This window comes from Sphaerodactylus townsendi, linkage group LG04 (assembly GCF_021028975.2).
Source record: "Sphaerodactylus townsendi isolate TG3544 linkage group LG04, MPM_Stown_v2.3, whole genome shotgun sequence".
In the NCBI taxonomy this organism is placed as follows: domain Eukaryota; kingdom Metazoa; phylum Chordata; class Lepidosauria; order Squamata; family Sphaerodactylidae; genus Sphaerodactylus; species Sphaerodactylus townsendi.
The window spans coordinates 3,016,943-3,032,903 of NC_059428.1; the positions used below are offsets into that span (position 1 = coordinate 3,016,943).

A 15,961-nucleotide genomic window follows, 5' to 3' on the forward strand; every position below is an offset into this window, starting at 1 on the left:
TGGCTGGCATTTTCAGAGAATCCTCTGAAGATGCCAGCCACAGATGCAGGCGAAACGTCAGGAGAGAATGCTGCTAGAACACGGCCATACAGCCCGGAAACCACACAGCACCCTATACAACATCAAGTGGATTCTACCGTCTCTCCCCTCTTTCTGGGATTAGAGGAACTGATAGTAGATGCCATTCTTGTTTTAATACCAATTTTAATGCTGCTTTTAAGATGAGATAGGGTTTATTTTTAATTATTAGAGCCTGTATTTATTGATGTTGTGGTTTAAATTATTATAGTGCTCTATCTGTGTGTGTTCACCGCCTTGAGCCCTTCGGGGGAGGGCGGTCTATAAACCTAATTAATTAATAAATAAATAATAAATGAATTATCTTTCTCGTGGTCCTCAGTGATTCATCCTTTTCTAGCTCTTTCATGACCCAGTCTTAATTTCCTTCTAAACTGGATTGTAAAAACCACTAGCTATCATATAACAGGACACATGTCCTTGTTAGGTTCCTCCTTCTTTAAATAATGGAAGAGTGACTTACCTCTAAGGACGTTTTGGTAAACTCCCTGTGCATTTGTTTGTTTGCATTTGGAGATATTGCAAGTCTTAATTCTTGCGCTTTTCCTCCAAGCTCTCTTGGATCGCGGCAATAAGCTTCGGAACGCCATGGTTGCATCCGCTATGAAATCCAGTCCCGATGCTGACATTGAATTGTATGGAGTTCATCCTTCCATAAAGCCAGAAGATCCTAGAGCATTAGGAAAGTGAGTTTGGGTGGGTAGATGGTTAATATTTGTGACATAAATTTGAATGGAGTGAGGTTGGAATGTGTGGTACCCAGAAAAACCGCTCTTTGACAGGGGGATGCGTATCTGAGTAAACCATGTAACCGCCAGAGATGCCAAGTAATGCCTCTTTGATATATGTAGCCAGCCTGCTATATGTTACCACTGCCATCTATGCATTTTTTCTTTGACCTGCACTTTATGGCTTTGCATGCTTAGTAAACTAGGCCTCCCCTGCCTCACCTATCCTGTTAGAAAAGAGTTAGGACTGTTATCCTGTTGTGGACAGGAGGCCAGGTGGCTCTTTCGCTGTTGGTTGCTGACCTTGGGGCAGTCTCGGTTCCAGAGGTTGCCTCTGGGAAGTTGGGAGGGGGGAATTTGTAGGGGATATAGGGGTCTGCAAATGCCAGCTGCATCAGAACTGGCTTTGCCAAGTATGGTGCTTGAAGACTTCATCAATAAATGCTGCCGATTGATACTTCAGGGTCTGTTTATTGGCTTAAGGCAGAGGTGGAATCCAGCAGGTTCTCACCAGTTCCCGAGAGTGGGTTACGAATTATTGGTGTGTGCCGAGAGGGGGTTACTAATTGGGTCTGCTTTTCCGTTAGAAATCCCATTAGGTCCAAAAATCATAAAGTCCTGTCGTTTCCTATGTGGCTGGTTAGCGAAGGTAGAAAACGGGATAATTCTCCCTGTTGGGCTGTTTTAAAAACATGTTTTAGAAATATGGTAAAGTTCCTTGTTTAAGGAAAGTCTCCTTCTTTTGATTTCTAGAAACCAAATTAAGTATTTGAAAGTATTAAGTATTTGAGAGGCAGTCAATTAGAGGAGTTGTTTCTGTTGGCAGTAGACAATAGGACTTGCTAGAATGAGTTTAAATTATGGACAGAAAGATACCAGCTGGAAATTAGGAACTTTTTTTTACAGTAAGAGTTTTTTACAGTAACAGAGAAATTATTAATGCCCCGCCCCTGGAATGCCCGGCCACGCCCCCGTCATGCCCCGCCCAGCCCCATTGGCACTACGCCACTGTTTGAATCCCACCACCATGGGAACCTGTTACTAAAATTTTTGGATCCCACCAAAGGTTCCGAGACCTAGCACTCTAAAGGGTCAGGTGACCTTTCACCATTTCTGTCCAATTCTCTCTTCCTCCTGCAGCCCTCCTTCCTGCTACATTTGGGTTGAGGGTTTATTGTTGTGGCAGGCAACTCTTCAAACAGTGGGCATGTGGACAGCCCATTGGCTGAGAGTTCTTCATTGCAACACTTCGCATGTTACTTGATTATATAGGGTATAAAATATTTATAATTATGTTTCTTTTCTTTAAATATAAAACTAATAAAATATAGGTTGTTACTGCAGTCTGCAATCACATTCTGTTACAGAGAACTTATTTTCAGAATTCTTGTGCAGATAGCCCAAATCAAAAGCCAGGTGTCCAGAGGCGAGTCCAGGCTGCCGTGTGGATTTTGCTGGGGAACGCAGATGTAGCAAAATAAGCTGACTAACGAATCCCTCGAATTGCACCAGTCTTCTCCGATTCTTGACTCACCCACACTCCGATTTAAAAAAGCAGATCTGGGGGTATATCTTGTTTTCGGCAGTGGTCTCTTTCCCACTTAAATTCAATTCAAGAAGGACATGGACAAGCTGGAATGGGTCCAGAGGAGGGCGACCAAAATGGTCAAAAGTCTCAAATCCATGCCCTACGAGGAGAGACTTAGGGAGCTGGGCATGTTTAGTTTGGTGACGAGAAGGTTAAGAGGTGACATGATAGCCATGCTTACATATTTGAAGGGATGTCATGTTGGGGAGGGAGCAAGCTTATTTTCTGCTGCTCCAGAGACTGGGACCAGGAGTCATGGGTTCGAGGTTCAGGAAAAGAGATCCCACCTAAACCTCAGGAAAAACTTCCTGACCGTCAGGGCTGTTCGACAGAGGAATACACTGCCTTGGAGTGTGGTGGAGCCTCCTTCTTTGAAGGTTGTTCAAGAGAGGCTGGATGGCCATCTGTCAGGAGTGCTTTGACTGTGTCTTCCTGCATTGCAGGGGGTTGGACTTGATGGCCCTTGGGGGTCTCTTGCAACTCCGTGATTCTATGATTCTAAATGCTAAATGAGATTCTACTGTAATTGTGCTTGATGGTCTCATTCAGTACTCCTTCCTCTGTTCATCACTATTGGGCTGTTTCACCCAGGAATCTGAAAAACCTGAATTCTGTCCTCTTACCGGCTGGCGAGGATCCCCTTCAACCACTGCCTGACATCTCGGGGTTTGATCTGCATACTGAAAACAGAGCAATCGAGCTCCTGCTAGGCAGGTAAGCTGTGAAAAGTCTGCCGAGTGCCGGGGTCCCCAACACATGCCAGCTGAGTGACCTTGGGCTAGTCATGGTTCTTTGGAGCTCCCTCAGCCCCACTTACCTCACACAGTATTTGTTGGGGGCGGGGGGGAGGGAAAGAAGATTGTCAGCCCCTTTGAGTCCTTACAGGAGAAAAAGGGGGGGTTATAAATCCAAACTCTTCTTCTTCATTTTAAAGAAACACACACTCACAACATTTTGCATCGTTACACACTCCTTTTGAACACCGTTTATTTTGGGGGCTCTTATTTTAAGGGATGGATGCATTTTGTTATGCAACTGACTATGCAGGTGTAATGAAAGTTGAGGAGCCGCCACCTTCAGAGGATCACATTCCCCCACCATCGATCCTCTGCATACAAAGCAGGTGCTTCTCCCCTCGGCCAGCCTGTGATCTTGTCGGGAGATAAAATTAGCCCCTCTTTATCACCCTTTTTCCCTGTGCCTTCACCTTTTCCCTTCATTGTCAGTGCTGCCTTCTGTGACCAATTACCCTCCAGCGCTCTGGCATACAGTGGGACCGGAAACGCGTGGGGGCAAGAAATCAGAGAGAGGAGGCCCATTGTGGCAAGATTTCTTGCCCTGACATGCTTCTTCTTGCCCCGCACGCGCTTCTTGCTTTCCATGGGGAAAGCTAGAGCACTTCTGGCATGACTTTTTGTGCCAGAGCGGGACAAGGGAACACTCTGCAGTGTGTAATTAGCTTGTCTGTACCATTTCCGAGCCGAACCTTATAGTTCCCCTCTGGTTTGCATAGTGCAGGGGTCTGCAACCTGTGGCTCTCCGGATGTTCATGGACTACAGATCCCATCAGCCCCTGCCAGCATGGCCAATTGGGAATTGTAGTCCATGAACATCTGGAGATGTCAGGAGGCCTGTTAGATTTTGGGGTTTGTTTATGCTGCTTTCTGTATGCTGGGGGGGGGGTTGTAGAGGAATGGGTTAATGCATTACTGTGTGACTTTCAACTGTCTTCTGCATGTAGTTTCACATTCCAGGTGCTGACCAAGGTCAGTGGCTGGGCATCTTCACTGTTATCTTCTTTACAGTTACTTTGGGCGCACTTTCCCATGAACATCTGGAGAGCCACAGGTTGCAGACCCCTGGCATAGTGTATTCCTTTAGCACAGGGTGCTTTCGGCTCGCATGAGATGTCATATCCTGCTCTGGTGGAAATCAGAGGAGACCTGCATTTTGTCACCGACCCTGTTCAAGTGCAAAGCAAAACAGGAGATCCTGCCCGTTGTGTGTGTAAACTGTGCATTCGTAACTCTTCCTTTTGTGTTCTTCCACAGGTCCGACATTCCCCCTGTAAGTCTCCTGGATGGCTCCCCTCCAGACTCGGTGTCCCTTGGGAGCGAGGCATACGGCAGCGAGCTGAACGATCCCCACTACGACCAGAGCCTGCTCGAGAACTTGTTCTATACAGCTCGGGTAAATCGCAGAGCAAGACACAACCGGAATCCCAACGGCCTCTGAAACACAAACAAATTTTATTCCAACCTAAGCTTGGAGCTCTCTTTCTCTGATACATTCTAATTGGTGTCTAATTTTCTCAACCTCCCTCCCTAGAAGTCTGACAGCAGCTTAAGCGACTTCCTCAGCGATGAGGAAAACCCCGCCTCTTGTGAAAAACACATCAAAATCCAGAAGTCGCGGAACGTCTCCGAGTCTGGTTCTGTGGAGCAGAAAGGGAAGGCCGCGGAGACAAACGTCAGGTGTGTCTATGTAATGAAGCTGCTCCAGTTTCTTCAGGCATCTGCAAGTCTTGACACATTTCCCGCAGTCCAGAGGTCTGTCAAGGAAGTCCGGGTTGCTACACAGAGGAAGGCAATGGCAAACCATCTCTGTAAGCTTTCTATCCTGACCTAGGTCGATTCCGCACTTGCGTTATCGACCTAAGTTCGAAACTATGGATTAGACCTACGATTACGCGCAACCACTGCAGGATCGGCGTGGTTTTGTACCAGCTTAAGCCCGTGTAATGGTCAGAATTTCCGACTCCAGTTGGGAATTATTACTTTTCCAGGGAACCCCGCTCGAACTCAGCTCAATTCCAGTAAAGTGCGGAATCTCTGGTGCCAGGAGTCCCCCATTCCAATAATCACAGCTGAGTGTTTGGGGCATCGCGTGCAACCCGACCAATAAAAAAAAGCATACAACTTCGTCCCTCCATTCCTCTGGCAGTGTTTTTTTTTATAAGGTATTATTGAAATGGAAGCGGAACATGGCTGTACGTGGGAGCAAGTAGCCAATCGGAACGGAGCGGCGAGGAGGCTCAGGATGATTCCGCCCACCAAGCTGGGATCAAGCTGGTTGCAGTGGGGAACAACAATGGCTTCGACCTAGGTCAGTACCCTTCTCAGGGAACTGGGTCGAACCCTGGCTACTCATGTGCTTGGAATAAGCCCTAGATGGCCCAGGGGCTAGCCAGTCTTAGAAGCTAAGCAAGGTTAAGCGCTGGTTACATCTGTGGATAAGAGACCACCAAGCAAAGTCCAGGATCTCTGTGCAGAGGCAGGCAATGGCAAACCACCTCTGATTGTTCCTTGCCTTAAAATCCCCAAGGGTTTGCCGCAAGTCGGCCTCCGTTTGGTGGCGCTTCCCAGCACGGCCACAACAGCCCTCTTTGTCTGCATTCCTTGTCTCGGCAGTTCTCCTGCCAGGCCTCTTCATGAGCCGCACGTGGAGCCAGCGGGAGAAGCGACGCACGCGGTCAACTTGAGTCTCGACAGGCTGGCGACGCTGGGCCGGGTCCATGTGGCCAGAGTGGTGGTCGAGAGTCTGAAGGTCCCCCCGGAAGCCGGCACTCAGAACACCCCCGGCAAAAAAAGCTCCATGGGGAAGCCCCCCAAGCCAGCTTCGGCTCAAAAACGGTAAGGAGTCTCATTCTATCTAAAAGTGTGAGGCCATCCAGGGTCTGGTGATATGGATGCTGGTTGGCAAGGGAATCTATAGATGTGTGATTGCTGATGTGGGTCGTTAAAGTGCCACAAGACTCTGTTGTTTTTCTTGTGTTCCTGCATTGTGTGTGCCTGCGTTGTGTGTGCCTGCATTGCAGGGGGTTCTTGTGTTCCTGTGTTGTGTGTTCCTGCATTGCAGGGGGTTCTTGTGTTCCTGCAGCAGTGGCATAGGAGGTTAAGAGCTCGTGTATCTAATCTGGAGGAACCGGGTTTGATTCCCAGCTCTGCCGCTCTAACTGTGGAGGCTTATCTGGTGAACTAGATTAGCTTGTGCACTCCCACACACGCCAGCTGGGTGACCTTGGGCTAGTCACAGCTTCTCGGAGCTCTCAGCCCCACCTACCTCACAGGGTGTTTGTTGTGAGGGGGGGAAGGGCAAGGAGATTGTAAGCCCCTTTGAGTCTCCTACAGGAGAGAAAGGGGGGATATAAATACAAACTCTTCTTCTTCTTCTTCCTGCATTGCAGGGGGTTCTTCTGTTCCTGCATTGCAGGGGGTTGGACTTGATTACCCTTGTGGTCTCTTCCAACTCTATGATTCTGTGATTGTAACAGGCTAACTTCGGTACTACTCTGGAACCAGGGGGCATTCATTGAAAATGCTGGGGGGAAGAATTAGGACTAATAAAAGGAAACACTTCTTCACACAACGTGTGATTGGTGTTTGGAATATGCTGCCACAGGAGGTGGTGATGGCCACTCACCTGGATAGCTTTAAAAAGGGCTTGGACAGATTTATGGAGAACAAGTCCATCTATGGCTACCAATCTTGATCCTCCTTGATCTGAGATTGCAAATGCCTTAGCATACCAGGTGCTCGGGAGCAGCAGCAGCAGAAGGCCATTGCTTTCCCATCCTGCCTGTGAGCTCCCAAAGGCACCTGGTGGGCCACTGCGAGTAGCAGAGTGCTGGACTAGATGGATTCTGGTCTGATCCAGCAGGCTAGTTCTTATGTTCTTATGAATTCCCTTTTCTGCGCATATTTATTTATTTAAATTTATATCCCACCCTTTCCCCGCTGGGCTCAGGGCGGCTTACCATATGAAATTTAACAACATATAAAACTATACATACCATATTCCTATAAAAACCATTTAAAACAGTTAAGACCATTTAAAAAGCTAAATACAGTATTAGTGCCTATCATTAAAATCGGTGGCACAAAATAACCCTTTCCGCCTTCCCTCCCCCCTTTGCCCCCCCCCCACACCCCGGAGGCCGAACATGATGGTCTGTATAACATTCAATCCGGCTGGCTGCCTGGTGGAACAGCCATGTCTTGCAGGCCCCTGGGACTGGTACAGCTCCCGCAGAGCCCTAACATCGCTTGGAAGCTTGTTCCCCCAGGCCGGGTCTTAAAGAGATCTTATTTGTTTAAACTCTTCTTCCCCTAAGCCACAGGTGTCAAACTCGCGGCCCTCCAGATGTTATGGACTACAGTTCCCATCACCCCTGCCAGCATCATGCTGGCAGGGGATGGTGGGAACTGTAGTCCACAACATCTGGAGGGCTGCGAGTTTGACATCTATGCCCTAAGCATTTCGTCCCTGCTTTAATCAAGCTGAGTGCGCTTTGCGTCATATCTTTACATCCTGGGTTCCTTATTTCCGATACCCATCCCCCCTTCAGTCTGGGATATAAGAACTCAGGAATCTCCATTCCCGCATGTATCTGATGAGGTGAGTGTTGACACTCAAAAACTCATATCCCCAAAATGTTGTTGGTCCCTAAAGCTGCTACTGGACTCAGATCTAACCCAGCTAACCTATACTTTCTTTGCACCAAACGATCTAGCTATAATTGTAACTTCATCCATAAGAACATAAGAACAAGCCAGCTGGATCAGACCAGAGTCCATCTAGTCCAGCTCTCTGCTACTCGCAGTGGCCCACCAGGTGCCTTTGGGAGCTCACAGGCAGGAGGTGAAAGCAATGGCCTTCTGCTGCTGCTGCTGCTCCCGAGCACCTGGACTGTTAAGGCATTTGCAATCTCAGATCAAAGAGAATCAAGATTGGTAGCCATAAATCGACTTCTCCATAAATCTGTCCAAGCCCCTTTTAAAGCTATCCAGGTTAGTGGCCATCACCCCCTCCTGTGGCAGCATATTCCAAACACCAATCACACGTTGCGTGAAGAAATGTTTCCTTTTATTAGTCCTAATTCTTCCCCCCAGCATTTTCATTGAATGCCCCCTGGTTCTGGAATTGTGAGAAAGAGAGAAAAATTTCTCTCTGTCAACATTTTCTACCCCATGCACAATTTTGTAGACTTCAATCATATCCCCCCTCAGACGTCTCCTCTCCAAACTAAAGAGTCCCAAACGCTGCAGCCTCTCCTCATAGGGAAGGTGCTCCAGTCCCTCAATCATCCTTGTTGTCCTTCTCTGCACTTTTTCTATCTCCTTTTTCTATCTCCTCAATATCCTTTTTGAGATGCGGTGACCAGAACTGGACTGGTACTCAAAATATCTGATCGCTGCACGTAATTATATAAGGGCATGACAATCCTTGCAGTTTTATTATCAACTCCTTTCCTAATTATCCCCAGCACAGAGTTTGCCTTTTTCACAGCTGCCAGGCATTGAGTTGACATTCCCATGGAACTATCCACTAAGACGCCCAAATCCCTTTCCTGGTCTGTGACTGATGCTGGACCGTCAGATGCTGGACCGCCTTTGTTTTAGAATCCCCCGCTAGGGGCCAGCCAGGCTAATGTATATTATTAGTGGCCTCCCCGGAGGATAGTTGGGGTTAAGTCGCCATCGTGAATGATATTGCTGAATTTGTTGTATTTATGTGTTTTAAATATTTATTGGCGTTTTAATTGTATCTTGTCCTATTGTTGTATAGCCGCCCTGAGCCCTTTGGGGACAATGGGCAGGGTATACATTCAATAAATAAATAAATGCCGTCCTATAGTAATGAAAGGCCTCATAAGGCTCAGTAGCTTTGCCTGTTAATAGAACTTTTCACAGAAGTTCTTCCTGCTGATGCAAGAATGTCAACTAAAGTCCCTCATTCTCTGGGAAAGTACTTCTGTTTAGGAAAACAGAGTCCAAGTCAAGACCTTGAGAGTTGTTTAACCACCCTGCCCTCTCTTTTTTTTGTATTCTGCTCCCAGGACATTTTTTGTCGAGTACCACTTTCCAGTGAAAGCTACGAAGAACGGAATAGGGCAGGTTGCGGTAACAACAGAAATCATTCGGGTCGCTTCGAGTAAAATCTCGAATGAAGGTGAGATATGGAGTTGGGTGGGGACATGAACTGTGGAATGTTCCCGTTTGTCCTTCCCGCCCACATTTTTCACTGTAAGGAATGTTGAAAGAAAACAACATCATACTGTTTTGTTTTTTTATAAACATGCAAGCAGAATATCTTACAAATACCCACTGTTGAACTATAGGACTTTTAAATATAGGTAGAGGCACTTTTTGGCTAATTGATAACAGTACCACGCTATTCTGCATTGATGGAGACCTCAAGCTGGAAATCCTGGCATCCAGTTCAGACACCAGAATTCAAGAAGGATATTGACAAGAATGGAACGAGTCCAGAGGAGGGCGACCAAAATGGTGAAAGGTCTGGAATCCAGGCCCTATGGAGGAGAGACTTAGGGAGCTGGGGATGTTTAGTCTGGATAAGAAAAGGTTACATGGTGACACGATAGCCATGTTTAGCTATTTGAAGAGATGTCATTGTAATTGGAGCAGCAGTGGCGTAGGAGGTTAAGAGCTCGTGTATCTAATCTGGAGGAACCGGGTTTGATTCCCCGCTCTGCTGCCTGAGCTGTGGAGGCTTCTCTGGGGAATTCAGATTAGCCTGGGCACTCCCACACACGCCAGCTGGGTGACCTTGGGCTAGTCACAGCTTCTCGGAGCTCTCTCAGCCCCACCTACCTCACAGGGTGTTTGTTGTGAGGGGCGAAGGGCAAGGAGATTGTAAGCCCCTTTGAGTCTCCTGCAGGAGAGGAAGGGGGGATATAAATCCAAACTCTTCTTCTTCTTCTAACATAACTTGAGTCTCATCAAGAAATGAGGGCTCCAAGTGAATAAAATAAACCTCTCATTCCATTCCTTATCATTGCAGTGGTGAAGTTTCAACAGCGGTATGTGTTCCCCATCCAGTTCAGTGGAACAGTGATCACCCACTGGTGGAACTCGGACCTTGCGTTTAATATCTACTTGAAAAAAGGCACGCAAAGGAAGGTACCTATTATTCATTTAGACCGGCAGTGCTATTGGGACACCTGGCGCTCAGTAAACCACTGAGACAAAAAAGGGAGATCTTGACCTCAAGAAGGGGATGGTAAAGATTATAGGGAGCCAAAGGCAGTCTGTCTGTGAATACCAGTACGAAAAGTCAGAGTCAGTGCCTTTACGCCCTGTTGTTGGTCCTCCAGAGGAGCTGGTTGGCCACTGTGTGAGACAGGAAGCTAGACTAGATGGACCCTCCCTGGTCTGATCCAGCAGGGCTCTTCTGAGGTTCCTATCAAGGAATGGCTTCGGCCTCTGTGCCCTTTTTGTTGGACCTTCAGGTTGGTCACTGTGAGACAGGAGGCTGGACTGGATGGACCCTCCCCGGTCTGAAACATTCACTTCTGCATGTTATTTCTGGTGGGGGCAAGGAATAGAAACAGGATGAAGCTAGAAGCTTTACAAGGGAGTGGGAATGTGAAGGGCTAGTGGAGGCTTATCTGGTGAACCAGATTAGCTTGTGCACTTCGACCCACGCCGGCTGGGTGACCTTGGGCTAGTCACAGCTTCTTGGAGCTTTCTCAGCCCCACCCACCTCACAGGGTGTTTGTTGTGAGGGGGGAAGGGAAAGGAGTGTGTAAGCCCCTTTGAGTCTCCTTACAGCAGAGAAAGGGGGGATATAAATCCAAACTCCTCCTCCTCCTCCTCCTACTCCTCCGTTTAAGGCCACTTCAGATGTGTTCATGTATGCCATGTAAGTTCAAAACTGGATACTGGGAGCACAATCTTGCATTCTTGGTATCTTTGCTGCTGTTAAAACAAAGGCAAGTTTCTAGTCCAGCGATGGCGAACCTTTTCGAGACCGAGCGCCCAAATTGCCACCCAAAACCCACTTATTCATCGCAAAGTGCCAACACGGCCATTTAACCTGAATACTGAGGTTTTAGTTTAGAAAAAACGGCTCCGAGGCATGCGTTACTCAGGAGTAAGCTTGGTGGTAGTCGGTGGCTTTGCTTTGAAGCAACCGTGCAACTCTTCCAACGGGTGAATCACGACCCTAGGAGGGTTTACTCAGAAGCAAGCCCCATTACCAGCAACCGAACTGAGCTCAGGTAAAGGATCACGCTTTAGTTCTTCGCATGAAAATCAGTGGGGTTTAACAGTGCTTGACAGGGTTACCTACACTCCTTTCCCAAAACTAGGTCTTAGGTTTAATGCTAATAATTGAGCCCATTGGCCCAGGCCAGCCTAGATGTATATGGTGGCGGGGGGGGTGGGGGGGCAGCTATGTTTGTGCGTGTCCACAGAGAGGGCTCTTGAGTGCCACCTCTGGCACCCGTGCCATAGGTTCGCCATCACTGGGCTAGAGGGAAAATGAGGGAAGGAAATGTAGCATTAATCAAGTGATCTGGGGTTGAGTTCTAGACTTAAGAATTTGTGACCCTCCCCCCCTGTCCCCGAAGTTTGAGGGATAAGTTGAGGGACAGTGGCCATTAAAATTCAGAGCAAGCCTTGACTTCCCCAACACGTAGAGAGATAAGGGCATGACCCACTTCCCTGAGCCCTCCAAACCTCCCTTGCTTAGCTCCTCCTGTCCCTCCCCTACAGTCCCCGCCCCTTTCTTACAGAATCATGTACTCATGTTCAGTCCCCTTAGCCTCCCTGCCTGTTCATGTCTGTCCCCAGACTTCGGCCTGCCCCACAAACTGGGTCTGTGTGAGGTTTTAATCCCAGCCCAACTGACTGTTTCCCTTCCCCAAATGAAACTGTGCACTGTGAACAGTCTGGCAGCTTTATTTCCGGAGCAGTTGGAATGTTGATAAACGTTCCATCCCTGCCCAGAGCCTGAAGCTTTGCTCTTCTCCTCCGCCATAATTCCCTTGTTTTCAGCCGTCACTGATTGGCTCTGCAGCTTTTCCCCTGCGAGACGTAATTCAGTCCGAGCAGCTAGCCGTCAGTCGTGAGTTGCCCGTGGAAGAAGAAGATGGTATGGCTCAGCTGGGACCTTTGAAGGTACATAAACTGCTTCAGTTCTGTTCGGAATTAAAATGTTTTCTTTCGGGTGGGGGGGCAGAGGTGGGATCCAACCAGTTCTCACCACTTCTCTAATTTTACTAATTTTTTCTGACTGCCAAGAAGGGGTTACTAAAGCAACCTCCCTGCCCAATAGGGACTGGAGGTGCGTGTGTGCGGTGGCCCCACTGTTTGAATCCCATCACCATCGGAACCTGTTATTAAAAATTTTGGATCCTACCACGGGGGGGGGGGTGCCTGGTCTGGCAAGCCCACCGCAGGGTGGGGTGGCTTCCTTGAGAGGACTTATGAAGACCAGAAGAAGAAGAAGAGGAGGAGGAGGAGTTTGGATTTATATTCCCCCTTTCTCTCCTGCAGGAGACTCAAAGGGGCTTACAATCTCCTTGCCCTTCCCCCCTCACAACAAACACCCTGTCAGGTGGGTGGGGCTGAGAGAGCTCCGAAAAGCTGTGACTAGCCCAAGGTCACCCAGCTGGCGTGTGTGGGAGTGCACAGGCTAATCTGAATTCCCCAGATAAGCCTCCACAGCTCAGGCGGCAGAGCGGAGAATCAAACCCGGTTCCTCCAGATTAGATACACGAGCTCTTAACCTCCTACGCCACTGCTGCTCCTTAAGCCATTTGAGGCAACCCCCTGGTTCTCGATCTGTTCAGGGGCCAGGGGGGTTGCGTCAGCTGGCTCATGGGCCTGATAAACCTCCTCAAGGGGCTGAATCCAGCTCCCTTGTCACAAGTTTGACATCCCTAATTTTGGGCTTTAAAAGTCAACACTGGCACTTTGAATTGTCCGCGGAAACAAAGTGCAACAAGGCGGTTGTGGTAGAGTCCCCGCAACCCCCAGGATGTAGTTTAAGAGGCACTGTTACAGAAAACCTGTCTTCGGAGGAGGAGCAGGAGCAGGAGGAGACGACTCAAAGGGGCTTACAATCTCCTTTCCCTTCCCCAAATCCCACCAAAAAACCCCCTGTTAGGTAGGTGGGGCTGAGAGAGCTCCGAAGAACTGTGACTAGCCCAAGGGCGCCCAGCTGGCGTGCGTTGGAGTGTGCAAGCTAATCTTAGTTCCCCAGATAAGCCTCCACAGCTCAAGTGGCACAGCGGGGAGTCCAATCCGGTTCTCCAGATCAGAGTGCACCTGCTCTTGACCACTACAACACGCTGGCAGGTTTCCTGATATTTAGCTGTTGTGAGTTTTCTGGGCTGTGTGGCCTGTTCTCTTAGTTTTCGCTCCTAATGTTTTGCTCACATCTACGCCCGCCACCTTCAGAGACGTGTCTCTGTAAGAAGCCAGCCACAGAAATTGTCATCTTTTCTAATGTATTTAAGCCTTCTAGATGGCTTATTAATGGGGTTAAAGTCGAACACTCCAAGTCCTTTAAATATCTAGGCCTAACCTTCCATCATAAAGCCACATGGGCCAGACATAGAGATATTGCTGTAAAAGGAAGTTATCACACTGCTTCAGCAGTGGTAAAGTTTTTTCACACCAGGGGAAGGGGATATGTCCCAGCAGCTCTAAAAGTTTTCAACTCCAAGGTAGTTCAGCAACTTCTCTATGGAGTTCCCTTATGGATAACTGCATGGAACAATTCTGTTGAAAGATTACAATCTGGCTTCCTCTATAAAATACTCGGATTGCCACACTCTGTACCATATGCTGTACTATGCTTAGAAACTGGTCAGAACCTGCTTGAAACAAGAGCATGGCTGAATACATTCAAGTATTGGATCAAATTATGTTTCAACTCTGATGTGTGCAGTTTAATATACACAGCGCGGCCAGACCTATTTGCCTCCGAATGGTATCAACTTCTCAAATCAAAAATTTACTCAATAGGTTTATTACTGGAAGATCTCTGTATGCTGACACCCAGAGAGGTTTTCCAAACCTTGAAAAGTAAACTTCTAGAACAGGAATATCACATCTTGTTGGAGCAAGCAAATAAATCATGCTCACCCCTCTCTGTCAGAATAATACCGGAACAGGGGCACATAGCCAAATATCTTGAATTATTAACTGAACCCCAACAGAGATGGATTATCACAAGGGCCAGATCCAATACCTTCCCATCGGCCATTACAAAGGGTCGCTACTTATCCATCCCTCTCCAGGATCGGGTTTGTCCACACAAGGGGGTGGGGGGTGGTGGTGGTTGTTGTTGTTGTTGTTGTTGTTGTTGTTGTTGTTGTTGTTGTTGAAGCCACAGATGCGGGGGAAATGTTAGGAAAAACTACCAGAAGGCAGTCGCACAGCCTGGAAAACTCACAATAGCCAGTTGATTCTGGCCATGAAAGCCTTCAACAATAGCCTGATATTTCTCACTTTCTGGCCCAGGTGTCTTTGGAGCTTGCCGCTGACAGCAAAGATTTCTCCAGCACCGGTACCATGGCAGCAAAAGCGGGGTCGCAAGCCCCAGTTTTCTCTGTCCGAAGCCCTGCAGGAAAGTTGCAAGAGGTCCCAGGAGCGGTCACGCCTGCCAAAAGCCCTCCGCTCCCACAGCAGACCAGGTGCCAGCTCCACACCAAGATCCAAGAGGCTTTGCCCTCAGCTTCAGAAAAACTCCGCGTGGGGGCGAACCAGCAGCTGGGGCCGACGCCTGTGTCCCGTAACTTGTTGACCCAGATGAGCGTGGCAGAAGAGGAGGGTTTGCTGCTGCACGTCCTGCTGATGGTGCCGGAAGGGAAGGACTTGGCCCCTGCAGACGCCGGCCTCCACGGCTCTTGCAACGTCTATCTAAACTGCAAGCTCTTCAGTACAGAAGAAGCAACGAGATCGGCTGTCGTGTGGGGTACAAGGCAACCCGTCTTTCACTTTTCTCAGGTAAGCAAGCTATGGTCCCCAACCCTAACCCTAGGGGCTCTTCCACAGTTCTAAACCAGGGATCTGCAACCTGCGGCTCTCCAGATGTTCATGGACTACAAATCCCATCAGCCCCTGCCAGCATGGCCAATTGGCCATGTAGTCCATGAACTGTAGTCCATGAACATCTGGAGTTGTAGTCCATGAACATCTGGAGGAGGAGGAGAAGAGTTTGGATTTATATCCCCCCTTTCTCTCCTGCAGGAGACTCAAAGGGGCTGACAATCTCCTTGCCCTTCCCCCCTCACAACAAACACCCTGTCAGGTGGGTGGGGCTGAGAGAGCTCCAAAGAGCTGTGACTAGCCCAAGGTCACCCAGCTGGCGTGTGTGGGAGTGCGCAGGCTAATCTGAATTCCCCAGATAAGCCTCCACAGCTCAGGTGGCAGAGCGGGGAATCAAACCCGGTTCCTGCAGATTAGATACACGAGCTCTTAACCTCCTACGCCACTGCTGCTCCCTGCCTACAGGTTGCAGACCCCTGGTCTAGATGGAGGGAAGCAATTGTACCACTTAACTCTGCATTGGTCAGACCTCACCAATGGGCCATGCTGGCAGGGGATGATGGGAATTGTAGTCCATGAACATCTGGAGAGCTGCAGGTTGCAGATCCCTGTTCTAAAACGGGGAGGGGGGAGAGTCATGTTGTGAATTTATTCCACTCAACGGTTCATAGAATCCAACCCTCCATCTACAGAGCACCTTGCTTATTAATGACTCTGGCTGACTCTGCAGGTCACACCGATTTCCCTGATCTCGAAGCACCTGG

General features: G+C 48.5%; 1 protein-coding gene across 1 annotated transcript in view; it reads left to right on the plus strand.

Moving 5' to 3' along the window:
- C2CD3 (C2 domain containing 3 centriole elongation regulator) overlaps nucleotides 1-15,961 on the plus strand; it is a 127,801-nt gene that overhangs the window by 70,007 nt on the left and 41,833 nt on the right. The window contains exons 16-24 of the mRNA XM_048493000.1: nucleotides 632-764; nucleotides 2,986-3,108; nucleotides 4,446-4,584; nucleotides 4,723-4,868; nucleotides 5,805-6,026; nucleotides 9,233-9,345; nucleotides 10,198-10,316; nucleotides 12,195-12,317; nucleotides 14,670-15,155. Of these exons, the coding sequence (XP_048348957.1) occupies nucleotides 632-764; nucleotides 2,986-3,108; nucleotides 4,446-4,584; nucleotides 4,723-4,868; nucleotides 5,805-6,026; nucleotides 9,233-9,345; nucleotides 10,198-10,316; nucleotides 12,195-12,317; nucleotides 14,670-15,155 (1,604 nt within the window). The remainder of the gene's footprint in view (nucleotides 1-631; nucleotides 765-2,985; nucleotides 3,109-4,445; nucleotides 4,585-4,722; nucleotides 4,869-5,804; nucleotides 6,027-9,232; nucleotides 9,346-10,197; nucleotides 10,317-12,194; nucleotides 12,318-14,669; nucleotides 15,156-15,961) is intronic.